This window comes from Lucilia sericata, unplaced genomic scaffold (assembly GCF_015586225.1).
Source record: "Lucilia sericata isolate MDLA Ls3-8-SP2 unplaced genomic scaffold, ASM1558622v1 Contig000376F_arrow, whole genome shotgun sequence".
Taxonomy (NCBI): domain Eukaryota; kingdom Metazoa; phylum Arthropoda; class Insecta; order Diptera; family Calliphoridae; genus Lucilia; species Lucilia sericata.
Window position 1 is genome coordinate 232,091 of NW_023994395.1, and position 22,910 is coordinate 255,000.

The 22,910-nt window shown below is 30.6% G+C and overlaps 3 protein-coding genes across 3 annotated transcripts in view; all 3 read right to left on the minus strand.

Moving 5' to 3' along the window:
* LOC119604259 (protein unzipped) overlaps positions 1–22,910 on the minus strand; it is a 94,755-nt gene continuing 71,845 nt past the window's right edge. Inside the window, exons 4-6 of the mRNA XM_037956757.1 lie at positions 3,818–4,624; positions 3,409–3,758; positions 1–1,195 (exon numbers count right to left, since the gene is read on the minus strand). Coding sequence (XP_037812685.1) covers positions 770–1,195; positions 3,409–3,758; positions 3,818–4,559 — 1,518 coding nt within the window. The 5' untranslated portion in view covers positions 4,560–4,624 and the 3' untranslated portion in view covers positions 1–769. The remainder of the gene's footprint in view (positions 1,196–3,408; positions 3,759–3,817; positions 4,625–22,910) is intronic.
* Positions 13,036–14,768, minus strand: LOC119604262. Its single transcript, XM_037956762.1, has one exon. The coding sequence runs from the start codon at positions 14,221–14,223 to the stop codon at positions 13,036–13,038; it is 1,188 nt and encodes a 395-aa protein (XP_037812690.1). The 5' UTR covers positions 14,224–14,768.
* LOC119604263 overlaps positions 16,831–22,910 on the minus strand; it is a 7,696-nt gene continuing 1,616 nt past the window's right edge. Inside the window, exons 3-7 of the mRNA XM_037956763.1 lie at positions 22,239–22,824; positions 20,778–21,254; positions 19,903–20,013; positions 17,822–18,248; positions 16,831–17,662 (exon numbers count right to left, since the gene is read on the minus strand). Coding sequence (XP_037812691.1) covers positions 16,831–17,662; positions 17,822–18,248; positions 19,903–20,013; positions 20,778–21,254; positions 22,239–22,824 — 2,433 coding nt within the window. The remainder of the gene's footprint in view (positions 17,663–17,821; positions 18,249–19,902; positions 20,014–20,777; positions 21,255–22,238; positions 22,825–22,910) is intronic.

Sequence of the window (22,910 nt, forward strand, 5' to 3'; positions counted from 1 at the left end):
TTTATCATTTGTATTAGCAAATTTATATTGTATAATTCTATAATTTATAAAAATAAAAGTTTAAAACAAAAAAAAATGATTTATATATTCTTATAAAAAGTTTATTTTTCAAAAAGTTTTCTTTTATTATTTTATAAAAATTGGTTTTATTTATAGAAGGAATGTAGTTTTATGTAATTTATTTTAAATATGGTTTTGCGACTAAAAACAATTAAAACTTGTATATTTTGTTTAATATTCTTAGAGTTTTCTTTTTTTTTTGGCAAATTAAAAAAATATTTAGAAATTTTATACACAATTATGTTTACGTTTAATTTTTTTTTATAAATTTTATGTTTTTTTAATATAATTTCTTATAATATGTTTTTTTTTTAGCAAATTTAAAAGAAAAAAGTTATGCTTCCTTAAATACCCATCTAATGAATTTTAAATTTTCTTAGAGATTTTTCGTTTTAGTTTTATAGAAGTTTTCATTTAAAAAAAATTCTTCAATTCATTTTTCAATTCATATTGATGGGTCTACAACAGGTACAACAACAAGACAAAAAAAATAATAAATGCTACCCTAGTTTAAAATTAAAATTAGAAAATAATTCATTACTACAGTTAATTAATTCTCAGCTGTTTTCTTACTTTTCTTTCTATACTTTACATACAAAAATAGCTGTCTGTGTTTTTTTTCTCACATATTATTAAAGAAATTAAAAATTAGCATACGTTTGTTTTAACTTTAATTATAATTATCATAATAATTCGTTTTTATTTTATTCTAAATGTAAAATGAACGTAAAACTGTTAATAGAGTTGCCATACTGGCCGCATAGATAATGCTCTGTTGTAGGGTTGTCGTGGTAGCTGAGTTAGCTGTTGATGCTCCAATGCCTGCTAAAGCGGTATTTTGATGTTTTGCTGCTATATTTTCGGGTTTATCTTGTGGTATTTCATTACTGGCTGAAGGTTCATCTTTCATGGATTTTTCCAGAGAATCGGGTCCGGAATGGACAGGACCCATATTGGTCATTTGCACTACTGGAGGTTCATGAATGGGTCGGGGAGTTCCTGCACTGGTGGTAGTGGCATGTGTTGTAGTCGAAGTGGTGGAAGTTGTGGATGTGACAGGTACAAAGGTACCATTTTCGATCCAATAGGGATTTGTCAATTCTAATTTGACATCTTTCAAGTAGGATTTGCGTACCTTTAAGAAATTTAATAACAATTCATTATTATATGGTTCTAATTCAGTTCTAGTATAGTTCTAGTTCTGTTCTAGTTCTGTTCTAGTTGTTCTAGTTTCAGTTCTGTTCTATCTGTTCTAGTTCTGTTCGAGTTCTGTTCTAGTTATGTTCTAGTTCTGTTCTATGTTATGTTCTAGTTTCTGTTCTAAGTTCCTGTTCTAGTTCTGTTCTAGTTTCTGTTCTAGTTCTGTTCTAGTTCGGTTCTAGTTCTGTTCTAGTTCTGTTCTAGTGCTTCTAGTTCTGTTCGAGTTCTGTTCTAGTTTCTGTTCTAGTTCTGTTCTAGTTTCTAGTTGTCTAGTTCTGTTCTATGTCTGTTCTAGTTCGTTCTAGTTATGTTCTAGTTCTGTTCCTAGTTCCTAGTTCTAGTTCTGTTCGAGTAGTTCTGTTCTAGTTCTGTTCTAGTTGTTTCTAGTTCTGTTCTAGTTCTGTTCTAGTTCTGTTCTAGTTCTGTTCTAGTTCTGTTCTAGTTCTGTTCTAGTTCTGTTTCTAGTTCTGTTCTAGTTCTGTTCTAGTTCTGTTCTAGTTCTAGTTCTGTCTAGTTCTGTTCTAGTTCTGTTCTAGTTCTGTTCTAGTTCTGTTCTAGTTCTGTTCTAGTTCTGTTCTAGTTCTGTTCTAGTTCTGTTCTAGTTCTGTTCTAGTTCTGTTCTAGTTCTGTTCTAGTTCTGTTCTAGTTCTGTTCTAGTTCTGTTCTAGTTCTGTTCTAGTTCTGTTCTAGTTCTGTTCTAGTTCTGTTCTAGTTCTGTTCTAGTTCTGTTCTAGTTCTGTTCTAGTTCTGTTCTAGTTCTGTTCTAGTTCTGTTCTAGTTCTGCTCTAGTTCTATTCTAGTTCTGTTGTAGTTCTGTTCTAGTTCTGTTCTAGTTCTGTTCTAGTTCTGTCTAGTTCTGTTTCTAGTTCTGTTCTAGTTCCAGTTCTGTTCTAGTTCTGTTCTAGTTTCTAGTTCTAGTTCTAGTTCGTTCTAGTTCTAGTTCTGTTCTAATTCTGTTCTAGTTCTGTTCTAGTTCTGTTCTAGTTTTAGTTCTGTTCTAGTTCTGTTCTAGTTCTGTTCTAGTTCTGTTCTAGTTCTGTTCTAGTTCTGTTCTAGTTCTGTTCTAGTTCTGTTCTAGTTCTGTTCTAGTTCTGTTCTAGTTCTGTTCTAGTTCTGTTCTAGTTCTGTTCTAGTTCTGTTCTAGTTCTGTTCTAGTTCTGTTCTAGTTCTGTTCTAGTTCTGTTCTAGTTCTGTTCTAGTTCTGTTCTAGTTCTGTTCTAGTTCTGTTCTAGTTTGTTCTAGTTCTGTTCTAGTTCTGTTCTAGTTCTGTTCTAGTTCTGTTCTAGTTCTGTTCTAGTTCTGTTCTAGTTCTGTTCTAGTTCTGTTCTAGTTCTGTTAGTTTCTGTTCTAGTTCTGTTCTAGTTCTGTTCTAGTTCTGTTCTAGTTCTGTTCTAGTTCTGTTCTAGTTCTGTTCTAGTTCTGTTCTAGTTCTGTTCCTAGTTCTGTTCTAGTTCTGTTCCTAGTTCTGTTCTAGTTCTGTTCTAGTTCTGTTCTAGTTCTGTTCTAGTTCTGTTCTAGTTCTGTTCTAGTTCTGTTCTAGGTTCTGTTCTAGTTCGTTCTAGTTCTGTCTAGTTCGTTCTAGTTCTGTTCTAGTTCTAGTCTAGTTCTGTTCTAGTTCTGTTTCTAGTTTTTTCGTGTTCTAGTGCTGTTCTAGTTCTGTTTCTAGTTCTGTTCTAGTTCTGTTCTAGTCTTTCTGGTTCTAGTTCTGTTCTATGTTTTGTTCTAGTTTCGTCTGTTCTGTTCTAGTCGTAGTTCTGTTCTAGTTCTGTTCTAGTTCTGTAGTGTTCTAGTTCTGTTCTAGTTCTGTTCTAGTTCTGTTCTAGTTCTGTTCTAGTGTCTGTCTAGTTCTGTTCTAGTTCTGTTCTAGTTCTGTTCTAGTTCTGTTCTAGTTCTGTTATAGTTCTGTTCTAAGTTCTGTTCTAGTTCTGTTCTAGTTGTCTAGTTCTGTTCTAGTTCTGTTCTAGTTCTGTTCTAGTTCTGTTCTAGTTCTGTTCTAGTTCTGTTCTAGTTCTGTTCTGTTCTAGTTCTGTTCTAGTTCTGTTCTAGTTCTGTTCTAGTTCTGTCCTAGATCTGTTCTAGTTCTGTTCTAGTTCTGTTTTAGTTCTGTTCTAGTTCTGTTCTAGTTCTGTTCTGGTATCAAAAACTTACCTCTGCCTTAATTTTTCTCGATACGCTGTCCTCACTGCCAGCATAGAAGGCATACAATTTCGCACTATAGGGAGCATCCAAAGTCACATAATTGCCCTTGAGTGTAACATTAATGGCGGTACCAGGCCAAAGTTTAGTATTCACCGATTTAGTTTCAAAGCGCTTTTCACTATGTTTCAAGGCCCAGTTGATTTCTGCAGGTTTGGAAGCATCATTTTCGAATACCTTAGTAGGCAAGCCACGGGCCACGCCCTCATGTGAACCCCAGTACTGAACATGATCAAAACCATAAGTCAAGGCAGTTTCCACTACACTATATTTGTCGCCCGTATTAGCCAAGACACCAAAAGCTATAGATACAAGAAAATCATTAAATTTAGACTAAAATGCTTAATTCCATGAAACTTACCCAACTCGGTAATATTTTCTCTCATATCCAAACGTATCTGATCTAATCTGATATCTTTCAATTCATAACGGAAAGGTTCGGTTTCCACCAAGACTTCTCCCTCATCGTAATCCTTTTCCACATTCGATTCCATTACCTTAATTTTACCCAAACCCACGGGATCTAAACGGCCCAAATTAAAATCGGCACCCTGTTGTTGACCTCCCTCAGCGGCGTTACTCTCAGTCTGGGGTGCCTTATGTCTGCCTATGTAAGCATCTTCTCCTATACGAATAGCTCCCACTGGCACACCCACATTAAATTTACGCCAATGTTTCCAGGACACTTTACCCAAATGACCCTTATTGATCAACACATCAAATGTATTGTATTTCATATTTTTATAATGGGCCGCTTTGCAAACATGAGACTGTTGTATCTTCTCCGTATGACCAATGGTACCGACACCATCAATATTCACCCGACACACATAAATGGGATAGTGTTCCTCTTCGGTGATATATTTACCGCCTTCAACGGCATACTGCAGTTGTTTGGGATCTTTGAGATCGTATGTTTCCCACACTAGAGTACTGGAGGTGACCAACTGGCCCAACAGAGTGGAGGCATTTTTGTATGTGAGTACTGAATGGACGGCAGCTTGGCTGGATGTAACGAAGAGGAAGAGTGCTAGTGTTAGGGAGCATATATTGAGGCTGAGAAACCTGGGTAATCTCGGTGGTTTTTTACTTGAAGACAACATTTTTGTGTTTATTTTTATGATTTTTTTTTCTGGTAGCAGGGGAAGTCTAGAGGGAGAGGAAGGAACTGTAAAGAAATTAAAAGAAAGTAAAACATTAATGTTTTATTTTTAAAACTTTTGCTTAATTTAAATATTTATTTCAACCAAAACTAACTACTTGCGACGACTAATTGACAACTTTTGTTGTCTGTCTATCATGTCCTTGTCCAGAAAAAAAAACCGGCGTCAAAGGGATTTAATCAACAAATCAAATAACCCAACCAGTATGATGTTGATCCATTTAGACATGCATCGATTTGTTATTCAACTTCTCGTTTTGTCTCTACTTAAGTGGAAAACAAATTCAATTTGAATAAACTAGAAAAATCGAGAGAAAAACATAAGAAATAATTGACCACAGGGTCAATACAAGGCACTTTGCTTAACTAAAGTACTTTATTTAGTAGATAGAATTCTTTACATTTAGATAGAATCCTTTACATTTTCTACAGCAAGTGCTGATGCTTCAATAATATGGTCGTCATCATTATCATCATGAACATCTTCATTATACATTTTTAGGATAACGACAAATTTATTTTTTGTACGGAAGTTAAACTAACAGCTGATGATAGACAATAGTTTACTAATGAACACACACACTATTTTTAGCAACGAATAAAGCTCAGGGAGGAGAAAGAGATAAAGAATTAAAGTGAGTTGGTGTTGGTGTAATGGCCGAAAAAGGATATTGATATATTGCAACTTTATATCCGGTACATAAGGCGAGTCGGTAGAGTATACTATAGTATACAGTTGAGACTATAGATCAGTGTATAGTCGAGACTGTAGATCAGACTAATGTCGATTCTATAGTCGAGACTATAGATCTCTCTATATACGAGACTAAACATCTATAGTCGAGACTAAACATCAGTCTATAGTCGATATCATAGATCATTCTATAGTCGAAGCTAGATCTATCTAAAGTTGAGACTATAAACCTGTCATAGTCGAGACTATAGATCATTCTGTAATCAAGAATCGAGACTATAGATCAGTCTATATTCGAGTATATAGATCAGTCTATAGACGATCGGATCAGTCTAAAGTCGAAGCTATAAATCTATAGACTATATAGATCTATCAACAGTTGAAACTATAGATTATGTTATAGTCTAGACTATAGATCAGTCTACAGTCGAGACTATAGATCAGTCTATAGTCGAGACTATCGATCAGTCTATAGTCGAGACTATAGACCAGTCTATAGTCGAGACTATAGACCAGTCTATAGTCGAGACTATAGATCAGGCTGTAGCTGAGAATATAGATCATTCTAAAGTCGAGACTATAGATTAGTTGATGGTCGCGACTATAGATCAGTATATAAATCAGTCTATAGTCGAATCTATAGATCAGTCTATAGTCGAGACTATTGATCAATCTATAGTCGAGACTTTACATTAGTCTCGAGACGTTAGATCAGACTTTAAATCAGTCTGTAGTCGAGACTATAGATCAGTCTGTAGTCGAGACTATAGATCATTCTATAGTCGAGACTATAGATCAGTCTATAGTCGAGTATATAGATCAGTCTATAGTCGAGTATATAGATCAGTCTATAGTCGAGTATATAGATCAGTCTATAGTCGAGCATATAGATCAGTCTATAGTCGAGTATGTAGATCACTCTATAGTCGAGACTATAGAACAGTCTATAGTCAAAACTATGGATCAGTCTACAGTCGAGACTATAGATCCGTCTATAATGAATGCAATAGATGAAGACTATGGAAGACTATAGTTTAGACTATAGATCGGTCTATAGTCGAGACAATAGATGAGTCTATAGTCGAGATTATAGATCAGTCTATAGTCGAGACTGTAGATCAGTCTATAGTCGAGACTTTAGATCAGTCTATAATCGAGTCTATAGATCAGCCTATAGTCGAGATTATTGATCAGTCTATAGTCGAGAATGTAGTCTACAGTTAATGCTTTAGCTCAGTCTATAGTGAAGATTATAAGTGAGAGTTTAGAAGTGAATGTGTAAAAGTAAATGTGTAGGTGTAATGAACGAGAAACGATATAAATATATTGGTTGTATGTGTTTGTTTAGTAACTTTATATCCGGTATACTGAAACATAAATTATAATGAAGAGTGTTTTTGGCCTTAACTAATATTGATTATTTTAAGTGCAAATTTGTAGCAAAAATCATTCTATTAGTCCCAGTACTTTTATCACTGATAGGGTCATTTACATGTCTATATTTGTTATTGACAAAAACTAATGACCCAATGGATCCTTTTGTCTTTTTTTCCCAGCTTTTTACTCCTTTCTACTATTACCGACATTGAGTACACAAAATATTTAGTACATTCATTCACTTTTTGTTGGACAAGTGTACATGACATAGACAGAGTTCATTTCCATTTGAGTCTAACAACAACAACAGCAATAACTATTGGATTTCATTAAATATTTGTTTAGTACCGACAATATAGAGAAAGAGTCCATACATGTGTTTTCACAAATTTACACACACATTTACATAATTTTCATTTAAGTTATTGCAATAGTATTAGTGTTTGTTGTCCTTCGTAATACTATACATCATATGTATGTATGTTATGTCCTTTGCAAAAATGTTGTTTAAATGATGGCATTTGTAAGTGTGTGTTTGATTGCGTCTGCATATGGCCAAGTTAATATTTATAGTTGTCATTTGTTGTTGAGTGGAAAAAATAAAAGCTTTTTTTCTGTTTTTGTTTTTATTCTAGAAATATAAAAAGGACCCGTCTTTCTATACAGACTTATGCCACTTGAGTGGTTTCTATAACATCACTCCTATACAGATGTAAATGTAAGTAGTTGTTATTTATTGTTGTAGTTGTTATTTTTCGCATACATCATACATGTATTTTAGTATTTATACTTGTTGGTTGTCATAAGGACCTCTTCTATTGTGTTTTTTTTGTTGTTGTTTTCTTTATTTTGCTAAATTTTGAAAATAAAAACAACAACTTTTATTATAAAATGTTTTCTTTTAAATTTATTTTCTATAGACGTTTTGTATAAAAAACAGGCTTTTTCTTGTAAGAATTTTTTTCATAAACATCTTTCAGATCTTTTGTCTAAATCAGTTAAGAAAAACACTTTTTACAAACACAGAAATTGTTTGGTTAATAGACATATACACAAGATAATAATTTTCATTTTTGGTGAAATTTATAAATTTATGTAAAATTGCAAAATTTGAAATTTTTTATTAATAAGAAAATTTTAGCAGAATTTAAAATGTTTGCTTAAAATTTCATATTCTAGTAAAAATCTGAAATTAGAATCAAAACAGAACTAGAACAGAACTAGAACAGAACTTGAACAGAACTAGAACAGAACTAGAACAGAACTAGAACAGAACTAGAACAGAACTAGAACAGAACTAGAACAGAACAGAACTAGAACAGAACTAGAACAGAACTAGAACAGAACTAGAACAGAACTAGAACAGAACTAGAACAGAACTAGAACAGAACTAGAACAGAACTAGAACAGAACTAGAACAGAACTAGAACAGAACTAGAACAGAACTAGAACAGAACTAGAACAGAACTAGAACAGAACTAGAACAGAACTAGAACAGAACTAGAACAGAACTAGAACAGAACTAGAACAGAACTAGAACAGAACTAGAACAGAACTAGAACAGAACTAGAACAGAACTAGAACAGAACTAGAACAGAACTAGAACAGAACTAGAACAGAACTAGAACAGAACTAGAACAGAACTAGAACAGAACTAGAACAGAACTAGATCTAGAACAGATCTAGAACAGAACTAGAACTGAACTAGAACAGAACTAGAACAGAACTAGAACAGAACTAGAACAGAACTAGAACAGAACTAGAACAGAACTAGAACAGAACTAGAACAGAACTAGAACAGAACTAGAACAGAAATAGAAACAGAACTAACAGAACTAGAACTAGAACAGAACTAGAACAGAACTAGAACAGAACTAGAACAGAACTAGAACAGAACTAGAACAGAACTAGAACAGAACTAGAACAGAACTAGAACAGAACTAGAACAGAACTAGAACAGAACTAGAACAGAACTAGAACAGAACTAGAACAGAACTAGAACAGAACTAGAACAGAACTAGAACAGAACTAGAACAGAACTAGAACAGAACTAGAACAGAACTAGAACAGAACTAGAACAGAACTAGAACAGAACTAGAACACTAGAACAGAACTAGAACAGAACTAGAACAGAACTAGAACAGAACTAGAACAGAACTAGAACAGAACTAGAACAGAACTAGAACAGAACTAGAACAGAACTAGAACAGAACTAGAAAGACTAGAACAGAACTAGAACAGAACTAGAACAGAACTAGAACAGAACTAGAACTGAATTAAAACAGAAACTAGAACAGAACTAGAACTGAACTAGAACTGAACTAGAACAGAACTAGAATAGAACTAGAACAGAACTAGAACAGAACTAGAACAGAACTAGAACAGAACTAGAACAGAACTAGAACAGAACTAGAACAGAACTAGAACAGAACTAGAACAGAACTAGAACAGAACTAGAACAGATCTAGAACAGAACTAGAACTGAACTAGAACTGAACTAGAACTGAACTAGAACTGAACTAGAACAGAACTAGAACAGAACTAGAACAGAACTAGAACAGAACTAGAACTAGAACAGAACTAGAACAGAACTGAACTAGAACTGAACTAGAACTGAACTAGAACTGAACTAGAACTGAACTAGAACTGAACTAGAACTGAACTAGAACTGAACTAGAACTGAACTAGAACTGAACTAGAAGTGAACTAGAACTGAACTAGAACTGAACTAGAATTGAACTAGAACTGAACTAGAACTGAACTAGAACTGAACTAGAACTGAACTAGAACTGAACTAGAACTGAACTAGAACTGAACTAGAACTGAACTAGAACTGAACTAGAACTGAACTAGAACTGAACCAGAACTGAACCAGAACTGAACCAGAACTGAACTATACACTAATATTGATATTCAGGACTAAAGTCTCGTATGGACTATTAGAGTAGTATGTTTATGTATGTTCTACCCCAGGTTTTCCATACAAAAACTGGTATGCATGAATTTTTCGCCACTGGTAACCAGTCTGGTAAGTAGTTGATAAAAATGCATGGGTGGGAGTATGTGTACGTTTGAGATGTGTGTTATGCATGGGTGGGAGTATGTGTACGTTTGAGAATGTGTGATAGGTGAAGGGGGGGTGGTGGTTTGAGAGGGGGGGTGTGGGGTGTGTGTATGCTGGGTGTAGGGTGAGTGTGTGGTGTGTGTATGCTGGGTGTAGGGTGTGTGGGTGCTGGGTGTAGGGTGTGTGGGTGCTGGGTGTAGGGTGTGTGGGTGCTGGATGTAGGGTGTGTGTATGCTGGATGTAGGGTGTGTGGGTGCTGGATGTAGGGTGAGTGTAGAGTGTGTGTGTGTGTGATGTTGGAGGTCCATCTCTGCATCGGTGAGGGTGTTATTAAATTTGTGATTTGTGAGTGTAGTGTGTTTTCCATCCATGGGATTTGTTAAAGTGCAATTAAACTGTTTGCGGTTTTATTAATGCGAGCGCGTTTGAAAAGTGTATGCAATAATAAGTTTGCGGTTTTAAGAGTTGGTGCGCGAGTGCATTACAATGTAGTTTTTGTGGTTTTAATGAATTGGTGCGCGAATGAGTTGGTGCGCGAGTACATTACAATATAGTTTTTGTGGTTTTTTAAGAATTTTTTTTGCACACTTGGAATATAAAAATATTTTTAAAAGTAGAAAAAAGAATCGATTATAAGAATTTTTTATAAAAATTGCAAATAAAAACAATGGATTAAAATATATATATATTTTTCGTGGTTTTAAGAATTTATTTTACATTTTCGTGATAAGAAATGTAAGACTTATGTTGAAATTTTTTAAATAAAAAGGGGTTGTAAGTAGAGAAAATTTTACTAATTTAAATATTCAACCGTTTAATAAAGTTTAAAAAAATAATAATAATAATATGGATCGTTTTAGTTTTGTTTTTGTGTCTGAAAATAATCTCTGGTACGACGAGGTACTAGAAATGCAGTTAGCGTCTGCATCCAATTTTTGGATGCAGATGAGGGAAGAAAAAAGATTTTTTCCTACGATAGAAGAACTACTGGCTCCTCTTCTCATCGAAACTGCCAAGAGAGGAGGTATGAACTGTATGAACATTAACCGTGTAGAGATCACATGGACTGATGGGACGGGGCTGGTACAATTTCATGAGAATGGCGAAAAGTTTATATTTGGATTCTTAGAGTTAGCTGAAAATGGAGTGGTGCTTGTGGGGGAGGTTCCCCATAAGTACTACTTTTTATATAGCGATAGTGATAATATATTACATTAAAAAAAAATAAAACAAATAAATAATAAAAAATTAAAAAACAAATTTATGCATTTCTTTTTTTATTTAAATTTTATTGAAGGTACAATTTTTACATTTATATAAGTTATAAAAATTTATAATTTGTCTAGCTTCTTCTTCAACCTCGCTCTTCCTCTGTTTATAGAAGGTACAACGGCAAGTGTCTGGTCCACATGTTGTTGTTTCATCGGCCCAAACACAATCTTCAAAATGTTCACCATGTTTGTTGGTTATTGTTGACAAATTTTGTATATACTCTAGTTGTGATTGGATGTCTAATAGTTTGGATTTATCCTCATCCGAAATAATATTGTAAAATGTTTTTAAAAAGTTGTAAATGTCTTGTAGAATCATTTTAATGATATAGATGATGAGTGTGAGTATATGTTTTATTACTGTATACTCATATGTAATGTTTGTGAATAATCTTTTATGTTGATTGTTCTGATATTTATATCATTTTGTGATCGTTCAAATAGTGGACTTGTCTCGAACTCTTCTCCTGTTCTTCTACCATTAAAATATAGTACATCTCTATGAAATTCGGTATTATGTTCAAAACAGTAAATGTTAAGTTTACGATATTGGTAGTTGCTATAATAACTACATCGAAGTCTTATTTCACAATTATCATATTTTAAATTGAAATGACGAAAGAATACTGTAGAACTTTCAATTATACCACCAATATTAATTTCTTTTTCGATTAGATCCTTTCTGAAAGCTTCAATAGCATCGTTAATGGTGAATGTTTGTTCACTATTATTATTATTATTATAACTTCTTGTTCCTCTTGTATGATCCCTTAATGATGCAGTTGTTGTTGTTGTTGTTGTGTCTGGTGAATGGGTTTCCAATTGAAGTGATAAATGTACTCGCACATTGAATGTACTATTAAGATGTGTTAATTTAAAATTTATATATTTACTTGTATCACCATTAATTAGCGGAGATGAATGATTTGGCTCCTGTTTACTTATATGTATAATAAGTAATAGATAAAATAATATTGATATCATTATTCCTTTCCCTTTAACAATCATTATCAAACTAAGCTTTATATTCTTATTCAATTGTCATTTTATATGTTTGTGTATAGTTTTTTAAATGGATTATTTTAATGTCTTGTAATTTACGTGATAAATCTGGAATGCGAACTTTTTCAATTTCACCATTACTTAAAATTCTCTCCTGTTCAAATTCACGATATTCAAAACAACTTATTTTTAATTTTTGTTTTTCGAAAATACTATCATATGTGCAACGAATAGGTATATTAACATTTTCATACTTAAGATTAAAATGTCTATAAAATGGTTCTTTAGAGTCTAGTATACCACCAATGGTTAACTCTTGTTTTATTAAATCTTTACGAAATGCTTCTATAGCATCATCCACTGTAAAATAATTTAATAAGGGGTCATCCGTAGTAAATGATGTAGCAGCTGTAGTAGTGGTAGTAGTAGTAGTAGTTGTTGTTGTTGTTGTTATGTTCTCATTTATATCGTCATCATCGTAATTTTCATCATTTAATAGAAATTCACTGTCTCTTGTTTCTAAAGGATCGCTTTCCTTTAACATTAAAAATGAAATATTAACTTTTAAAATTTGATGGTTAGGAAGTGTAAAGTTAAACTCTATACTTTTTGAATTCGAATCCATTTGCGGAGTAGTACCAAGAAGATTAATTGTAGTATTACTATTATCATTAATTGGTAATGTATTAACAAAAAATGTGTTCAATAAAAATGAACTTATCACCCACAAAGTAACTGTACAAAGATCCATTTTGAACTTTTATTAGATGTACACTTCACGGAATTCAAATATATAATAATGAAAAAATAATAAAAGTCTGTAATTTATATATTTTTTTTTTTTATTTCGCTTTTTCTATAAAAATAAATTTCTAATTTCATAATATTGTGAAATTCTATTAATAACTTACCACTAGACACTAGAATCATTTAAAAGAAAAAAAAAACAAATGTTTTTATTTTATTTTTATTCAAGAAAAAAATTAAATTTTTTATTTATTTTATTTTTTTACAATAGTTTTTTAATTTCATTTGTCAGAGGAATGTACTCAAACATTTTATCATGTATAATTAAACAGTATGCAGATGTATCAGCTGGTATATTTTTTAGGGTTTTTATCTCAATGCGAATATCGATTGGTCCAGTTTTAACCGTTTCATTTTGATGAGTCACATCCAGAACTATTAATGGTGCATCCGTTTTAAATTTTTCTCGTGTTAGCAATGGTTGTGGATCACGAAAATAATAGCTTTGTTGAAACTTATAGTACATATCGTATAATAATGCAAAACGATTTCTATCAAATTTGAGATTTAGATCATCATATGGGTAAGTATCAGAATTTAGATGTACTTTTACATCTGATAAGTCACAGTGTAAAAACTTGTTGTCCTTACTGCGAAAGGCAATAAGAAGAAAACGAGGTCTTTCATTTTCACTAGCTAGCTTAACATTCCACAAAACAGTTGTACTTGTTGGAAGTGCAGGATAATAGTACATATCCCAGCTTCTAAATGTTATATTTAATGGTTGACGATTGTTGATTGTTTTATACATTTGCAATTTGTATGCATCTGCAAGCTGAATATGCGGTACTTTCCATGTTATATTTTGAATGGATAGCTTAATGTTTTCTGTAGAAACTGTAGACTTTAAGACTTGTTTATCATCTTTTGAACGTAAAAGAATCAATTCATGTTTAGAGTTGACTATAATTTTATTGAAATCCTCTGCAAATCCAAGTAATAGTTTTAATGGTAGACAAAAATTGAAATAACCGCTCACAAGTGTCAGATCATCGATATTAGAAGGTGCCCAGCCTGCATTTAAGAGATTTTCACTTTGAGATTTATTCAGGGAGACATAGTTTTTTATTTCAGTTGTAATGCCCAAATGTCTAGTACGATCAATTTCTACTCCATTAAGTTCATAGCGAATTTCATCAAATAAATGTGCTATACAATTGTTCAAGAGTCGTATATTCGTTGATATTGTTGAATCTTCCTTCGTTGCAAATCCTTCAACGTATATAAAACTTTCGTGTGGTAAAACATACAAATCTTGATTTTGAATCGATATACGAATTTCATCATTATTTTTATACGACTGTAAATATGATGTATAACTATGATATTCTTTTTTGATGATTGAATTATCAAATAGTGGCTTCTGCAAAACGTTTATAAAATTACTCATGTTGTTTTTTCCTTTTTTTTTTTATATCTTTAAACGAAATCCTAATTTTTTTAAAAACTCTTGATTGTTCTTGCTTAGAAGAGTATTAGTATGTTGAGGTGATGGTTTTTCTCTTGCGTTCAACGTTGATAATGACCGACTGAATGATGAATCCTTATAAAAATCGTTTATATTGCAATTGTTATTGTTGTTATTGTAAATTATCATTATTTTAAGAAAATGGTTTCAGATGTAGCTTTATTGTTATTTTTTCTCCACGAAAATTCACTAAATTACCATCCTGATCGGTTACTTTTAAGACTAAGGTATTTATTGTTCTAGTGTTTACAGGTAAATATATTACATTAGCCGGTGTCTCTGTTATTTTATAGCCTGGGCTAACGACAAGTGAAAACTGATGAAGAGTATGTGCAGACACGTTATTTATATATGAGCCAGAAACGATATTACATTCAATGAATAATGTATTTATTTTAGTTATATCTATAGTTTTGTCTGAGTAATGTTCTACACCATGTTTCAATACTTTTCCACTAAATCCCAATAACGATCCGATTGAATGTTTCTTATCAAAATAAATCGGATCTTTAGAGCTTGTTATATGTGTTTGTAAAGTATTATAGTTGGCTTTAATGTTAAGTTTTCCATGTGGATTTAGTTTCCGATATTTTGTTGTTATCAAATCGACTATATCAGAAAATTCATATGAACCAACAGGAATTTCAATTTCATAATTTCCAATGTGAAATAGATTGTTTTCTATATCGACATTTGGAATTGAGTGATATGTATCGAAGCTTATTAGTCCACAAACATAATTATCATTGAGTTGGATAGGTGGAAAATAATTTGCAACTAATAATGAACTTTCACCGTTTAATGTTAATGTAATTGACATCTTAACGTTACTTTTATTAATAAGTAGTTTTCGGAAATTTTATTGTTTTTATAAAGTTGTGTTACTAATCCAAGAGTTGTGTTCTGATGAAAATCCTAACCATTTAACGTACGACATATTTCCCCTCCTCCTTATAACTTTTTCAACTAAATATGTTTCAGGATATTTAGTTTTCATTAGCTCGTACTCATAAAAACCACCTTTAATTTCATGTCCTTGATAATCTTGTAATATATATGTATTGGGGTTTGTGTTTCTCACAATCTTAACTTTAAAGATTTCCGTAGTCCAATTCGGAGTATAACCCTTTTCAAATATATGCTTATATTTACTTATTCGTACATTATCACCAACTTTAAACTTTGGCCTTTTAAAAACTTTTAAATTGTTGTAGACTGTCTTCAAAAGTGATTTTTCGTTTGATGAATTCACTTCATTTGGTGTCATCTTTATTGTTCTATGATATGTATTATTATATTTATCTACGAGTTCTCGATATATGTTAATCCATTTATATGTTCCTTGATAACTAAACTCTTTCCACATTAATCCCTTTAATGTTCTATTAAAACGTTCTATTATGGATGCTTTTAAAACACTATATGTTGAATAGTGATTAATTTTATGTGTTTGCATTAGATGATGAAATTGATTATTGAAAAATTCTTTACCATCATCAGTTTGTAAGTTTTGCGGTTTCCTGTAACTCGTATTAAGTACACTATGCATAGCATTTGTTACGCATTGAGCAGTTTTATTTTTTACTGCAACAGCCCAGGCTTTTTTCGAAAATGTATCTATTACGGTTAGGAGATAACGATATCCATTATTATAAGATGCATAACTACCCATTTCTACTAAATCCGCTTGCCATAAATCATCAATTCCTTTTACAATAACACGTCTTCTTGCAAAATTTTTTCTCGCTTGTTTATGTAATTCGTTAACTATTTCTCTTTTCTCTGCATTCAAATCCATTTGTTTTTATGTCTTAAGTTGAGTTTTTTGTATATATAAATTATGAATATGTTGGGTTTTTCGGTACGACTACCTTAGGTCTCTTACTAATATTTTTAAATAGGTAATCTTCAATATTATTAAATCTTTCTTCGATAGCAACCCATTTAAAAATATATTCTTCTATTTTATTAAATCGTTCTTCAACTTTATTCATTTGATCTTTATTTGCATTTAATAAATGTTTTTTAACAGCTTGTTCAATAGTAGTTTCTTGTTTATTGATGTGATTTTGAACAGCTTTGGTAATATTCTCTACATCCTTATATAGTTTTTCTAATGTTGTATTAAGTTCATTTTTTAAATTGATTATATCACTTGTATGTATAGCATTTCCTTTTGTTATTTTTTCTATATCCTTATATATATTTTTTAGGTTATTAAAAATTGCTTCATTGATTTGATTCTTAAGCTCATTTACAATAGTTCCATGTTCAGTATGTAATTGTTCGATTTTTTCAGTTACATAATCTATTTTGTTAGTAAGATACATTTTTGTAACTGCATCTTTAGGATCAACGGGTGCTAACAAATTACTTATTCTTTTCTTATTGAGATCCAAACATTCTTTATTTATGCTTATATCGAGTGACTTGAAAAGATCTTTCTTTGGATCGTTTAGTTTACGATTATTAGAACTTTCTCCAAATTTATTGATAAAACTCATTTTTTTTAGTTTTTCGCTTTTATGTTTAATAAATGATATTAGCTTCTTTCAATTCTTCAATAATTGATATTATTTCGTTTTTATGGTTGTTATGTCCAACACTACTCGATGATGTAAGTAAACGTAATCTGTTCACTAATTCATTCGGATCATCCCAATAAATATATTTTGGTTTCCGGTTATCTAAGGATTTCAACGATAATCCACTACCTTTTGTTAGAACATTAGGTTTTGTATTAAATAACTTTTTAATAATACGTTTATATTTAAATGCTTTTGTACCTTTAATTTGTGAATTTGGTTGATAGTGACGTTTATGTACATTTGTATTAATTAGAACATCTTTGTATGTGCTTAAATCATTTTTAGTATAATGCAACGGTTTTGAATGAAATAGTAACTCAAATAAACCTGGAGTCATTTTCAACTTAGTATCTCCAATATATATTGTGTTATTTGATTTAAACTTTAATTTATTTAATCCATATCGCCAATTTCCATCACGATCTATATTAAATCCATATAATTTATCAATCATATTATTACTTATTAATAATTTTACATTTTCAAATAATGATGATTTTTGTAGATTATCATTTTCATTTTTATTCTCACTATTTAATTTTAAACGTTTTTTATCAACATTTAATTGAGCTACACTCTTTCGTTTTGCAAATAAATGTGTGGTTTTCCAGCGTTTTTTATCGTCTTCATCAAAACCACTTAGTAAAGTTTTATTCTTTCGTTTCGTAGGTTGTTTTTGTTGCGGTTTTACAATGTTTACATTCGAAGAAGTAGAGGGAAGTTGTATATTACTACTAAGTTTATTAGTCAAAGTTGAGTGTGGTGATTCTTTGCTGTTGTGAAATTTATTTGTGGATGTATTATAAATTTTTTTTCCGATTACATTTTTTAATATTGTTCTTTTTTTATTTTTATTACGTTTCAATAGATGACCTTTTTTGTTTATATATTTTCTTTTTTGTTTTTCTAGACTAGAGTTATTGCTATATAGCCTAGTTCTTTTTAAGTTTTTTATACGAAAATCATCAGTTTTATCGCTAATATCTTCATATTCCATATCTGAATAAGGATTAGATATGTTTTCATCATCATCAAAACCAGCAAAACCAGATTTATTATCATCATTGTCATCAATATCATCATATTCCATATCAGATGAAATATTACTAGAAATGTTGCTATTATTTAAATCAGATATATCATCATCATCATCGATATCTTGTGTATGTAACGATGGAGATGATAGTGATCGCATATCTTGGGTATGTAACGATGAAGATGTTGGTGATCTTGAATGTATTCGATTTGTTGTGGACACGGTTTTATTTCTGTTTGATTTATATTCATCTAGTTTTCCAATTATATTTTTTAAGGGTTTTGTTATGGGTTGAAAGGTATCTTCTAACAAATTAACTTTATCTATTTCATTTAATTTAATATTTTTCAATTTTTCTTTCAATATTGCTCTAGTATTTACAATATCTTTCAACAATTTATGACTCATGGTTGTTATTTTTGTTCGTTTAACGATCTGTTACCGATCTGTTTTGTAACTGATAATGATCTGGTTCTGATCTGCTTCTGATCTGCTTTATATCTGATATGATCTGCTTCTGATCTGCTTTATAACTGATATGATGATCTGCTTCTGATTTAATACAATCTGACTCTGATCTACCTTATATTTCTGCTACATAACTTACAATTGAATGAAGTTATCGAATCCCTTTCTATATCGACCTTTATTAATTAAGTCATCTTTACTAATAACCAGAAATCCATATTGGTCTTTCCAACATTCACTACAAATCTTCATGAATTCGTTAAAAGTCATATCACCGATAACATGATCGTTATAAATATGTCGTAAATTCATTTCATCTTGTTTAAATATTATAAGCATATTTGCATTATCACGTATTAAATGTTTAGGAATTTTCGTATATGTTTGACATAAATAAAAACAATCAATATGCTTATGTCTACCCATACAAAAGTAATCTCGTATATTATTTTGTTTTCCACAAATCACATCATCGAATATTATTATAGAATGTGGATTTGCTTTAGCTGGACTTATCACTTTTTCATTTTCCGCGAACGTAAACAGTTTTATATCTTTTATTGGTTCAATTAGCTTTTTAAGGTAACAATATTTTGGTTGATATAAAGATTTTGAATAGATGTATATGTTTTTAAAGCAAAGACCATTAGGACTTTCTATGAGACTAATCATAACATTAGTCTTTCCACAGTTTGATGGACCCACAATTAATGCTCGTATTGTATTTGGCAATAGAGTACCATGCCTGTTTTTATATTTATTTACTTGTTCATCGTCTGCATTTCTAATTACAATTTTTTTAGCTTGTTTAATTAACCGCATATTGGTAACTAATAAAAAGTAATCCAAAAAAACATATCTTATATAAATGGTCTGTTAGATAACTTATGTTTTAGTCATATATCATCTGCAGAAGAAGAAAAATGGTTATAAATTATAATAAAAACAATACTTTGAATCAGTCTAAGATTGGACGAGGATTAGTGAACACGTTAATAAACAAATTACCGTTTGAACTGCATTTACCTGGTTATCAGTTTTGTGGACCTGGTACAAAACTTAAAGAACGTTTGGCAAGAGGAGATAAAGGAATAAATTTATTAGACTCGGCTTGCAGAGAGCATGATATTGCATATTCACAATCAAAAGATTTAAATAAAAGACATCAAGCTGATCAAATACTAGCGGAAAAAGCTTGGCAACGAGTAAAATCTAAAGATAGTACATTTAAAGAACGAGCAAATGCTTGGTTCGTTACTAATGCCATGAAGACAAAAGTTAAATTTGGATTAGGCATGAAGAACAACAACAAAATTCATAAATCAAAAAAATCAAAGAAAAAAGGAAAAAGGAAAATTTGCAATAGAAAATTATTTTCGAATACAGTTAAAAATACCTTAAAACTTTTGAAAAAAGAAAATCCAGATAATATACGTGATGCTGTTAAAATTGCAAAAAAAGTTGTTCATACTAATTTCAAAAGAAAAAGAAGAGCTAATATAGGAATACCAAGAGTAATTCCTATTCCTAAAATTGGTGGATTTCTACCATTAATACCTATTTTAACAGCATTATCTGCTCTTGGAGGTTTAGCTACAGGTGGATCAGCTATAGTTAAAGCTGTGAATAGTATTAAAAATGGAAAAGAACAACTAGCTGAAGCTACTCGACACAACAAACATATGGAGGCAATTGCTATGGGAAAAGGATTATATCTTAAACCATATAAAACTGGATATGGATTGTATTATAGACCAGCTTCAAAAAACTTTTAAATAATCTACCCAATCGACCATTAACAGATTTGGATCTAAATAAATATGGTAGACAACTAAAATATTTTAGAGGTGTTTTCATGCGTGATTGTTTACCTAAAAAACCATTAGTTCAAGAATGTGGTATTGTTAATTTAGATGATAAAAATGGACCTGGAACACATTGGGTAGCATATTATAAAAATCACAACTATAAGGAATATTTTGATAGTTTTGGCGACTTACAACCACCAATTGAAGTCATTAACTACTTAAAACCACCCATTCAATATAATTATAATCAAAAGCAAAAATTCAATACATTTAATTGTGGTCACTTGTGTTTAAAATTTCTATTTAATAAATATAACAAATAAATATAAAATTTTGTTGTTTTATTTAATATAAAATATTTTTTATTTATTTATTTTTGTTCATATTACATATCTATATTAAGAAAAATATCATCATCTTCCTCCATAACATCTCTATAATTTCTTAAATTTAGTGATTCTATTTCTGAATCTGATGAAGGTATACAATTAATTCTATAATGACCCCATGCATATGTTTTAATTCCATTTTCTCTTATAAATCTCTTATCATCTAAATAGCTTAATGTTAACTTACTTATATGTTGTGTATAAATTTGATGTATCTTAGATCTAAATATATACATGGAGTCAAAATATAGTTTTTTCTCTTGTAAACATTTTCTGAAATCGTTAATTGATAGTTTAGCTGTTACACATTGTTTAACACCTTTGATTTTTTTAATTTCTTTTTCATCTCTATCAATTTTAACTGAATACATTTTTGCTCTTAAACCAATGAATTCCTTAATAACTTTACCGTTGCACTCATCTTTCATCATTCCTAATACTTTTTTATTTACAAGCGGGATATTATAAATATTATCTTTCGGATATGCAGATGTATCGAAATGAGTAGTAATATCATTTCGAATATCATCATACAAGTCATTTGTTTTGACATCATATATAAATGAATCTGTATCCATATAATTAAGATTAATGTTATCAAGATATTTAGGTTTCATGTAATCATAATGAAAATTATACATTTTCCATTTTGATAACTCTAAAACTGAAAACCCAATATATATCGGTTTATTATATACTGTTTTTACTCTTCTCATTTCGATTGCAATCATATTTTCATTAATTTGAATAGCACTATGAAAGTTTGGTTTAGCTATAAGAGACCTAGCACCTAACCGTTTTTTTCTATTCTCCCATTCACAAACTATTTTTATATCTTTTCTCTTGTCAACGTTTTCCATGGTCTTACCATATACAGCATTATTTAGCAATTTAAAAAAGTTTTGTTCAAAGGAATTTTTTGCTAAAGTTCTATGATGATTGTTCAAATCGATATATGTTTTCAACCAATCTGATTGATTAAATTTAAGAATTCTATGGATTTTCTTTAAGATTAAACCATTTGCAATACATTGTTGAAGATTTTTATAGTGAATTACGTAATTTGTTTTATTGTTTAAATCTGTAATTAATTTTTTCTGTTTCATTGTTTCTATTTTTTTATTTTCTGCACAAAATGGTAAATCATTATGATAGTCATGTAAAGAACTGGGGTAATCTAAATCTACTTCTAATATATACCCTATTGGAGAATCGTCTTTAATATCGTTTAAGTTAAAATTGTCAACGTTTTCAAGCCATTCAAAATTTTTAAAAGGAAGGTATTGTGACATTGCATAACCGTATAAATTATTTACATCTAAATATATAAGATAATTTGATTCCTTAGTAGAATCATAATCACTAACATATTTATTATTGGCTATAGAATGACGGTTACTGCATTGAACAATACCTCCCCTTATACCTCGAACGATAAAATTATACATATTAATGTCTGTTAATAGTTCTAATTCTATTTTTGTAGTTTTCAACATTGCATCCCAAGACAGACCAGGTGTAGTATAATATTGACATGGATCTAAGTTATGAATATTTTTACAGACTTTTCTAAAATTTTCAAATATATCACAAAGTAGAAGAACGTCAACTTTGAGATATAAAAGTAAATAATCTAATAAAATATTACACTGAAATGTACTCCAAACATTTCCTGCATGTTGGTATTCTTCTTCACTACACGACACATTAGTCAGTTTATTGAAAAAGACTTCACGAGGAGGTAACTGTGTTTCCTGTAGACGATTTTCTGAATCTATATAATCATAGGGAAAAACCCCTTTACGTTTCATTAAACTGAATTCATTGCTGTTGCTATAAAATGATTTAACAATTTTTAAATCATCATCAGTCAAGTAACTAGCTAATTTTTCTAAACTTGATGGCATGAATCGAAATGAGTCGAGAAAACGTAATTCAAATGTTTCTTTTTCATTTACCGGAATTCTTTTAGATATTGATACATATAATTCCTTATTTAAAGGAATTATATTTATATCACCTTCAATAGATGAAAGTTCTCTAACAAACAAATGACAATCGTATGCCGAAAGATTGTGGAAAAAAATAGGAATGAAATTGGCAATTTGATATTCTAAATTGCAATTATTGTGAGCAGGTCCTCTATATTCACCAGTTAAATGACAATGATCCGCCACTCTATTATGATCTAAAAATTTCTTGCAAATGTGACATGTTGGATGTTCATTTTGAATCTGTTTTTGGAGTGGTGTTAAAGAATTCATTGGTTTAACTATTCTTAAATAATTATTATAAATATATAAAGTATCTTCTACTAAAC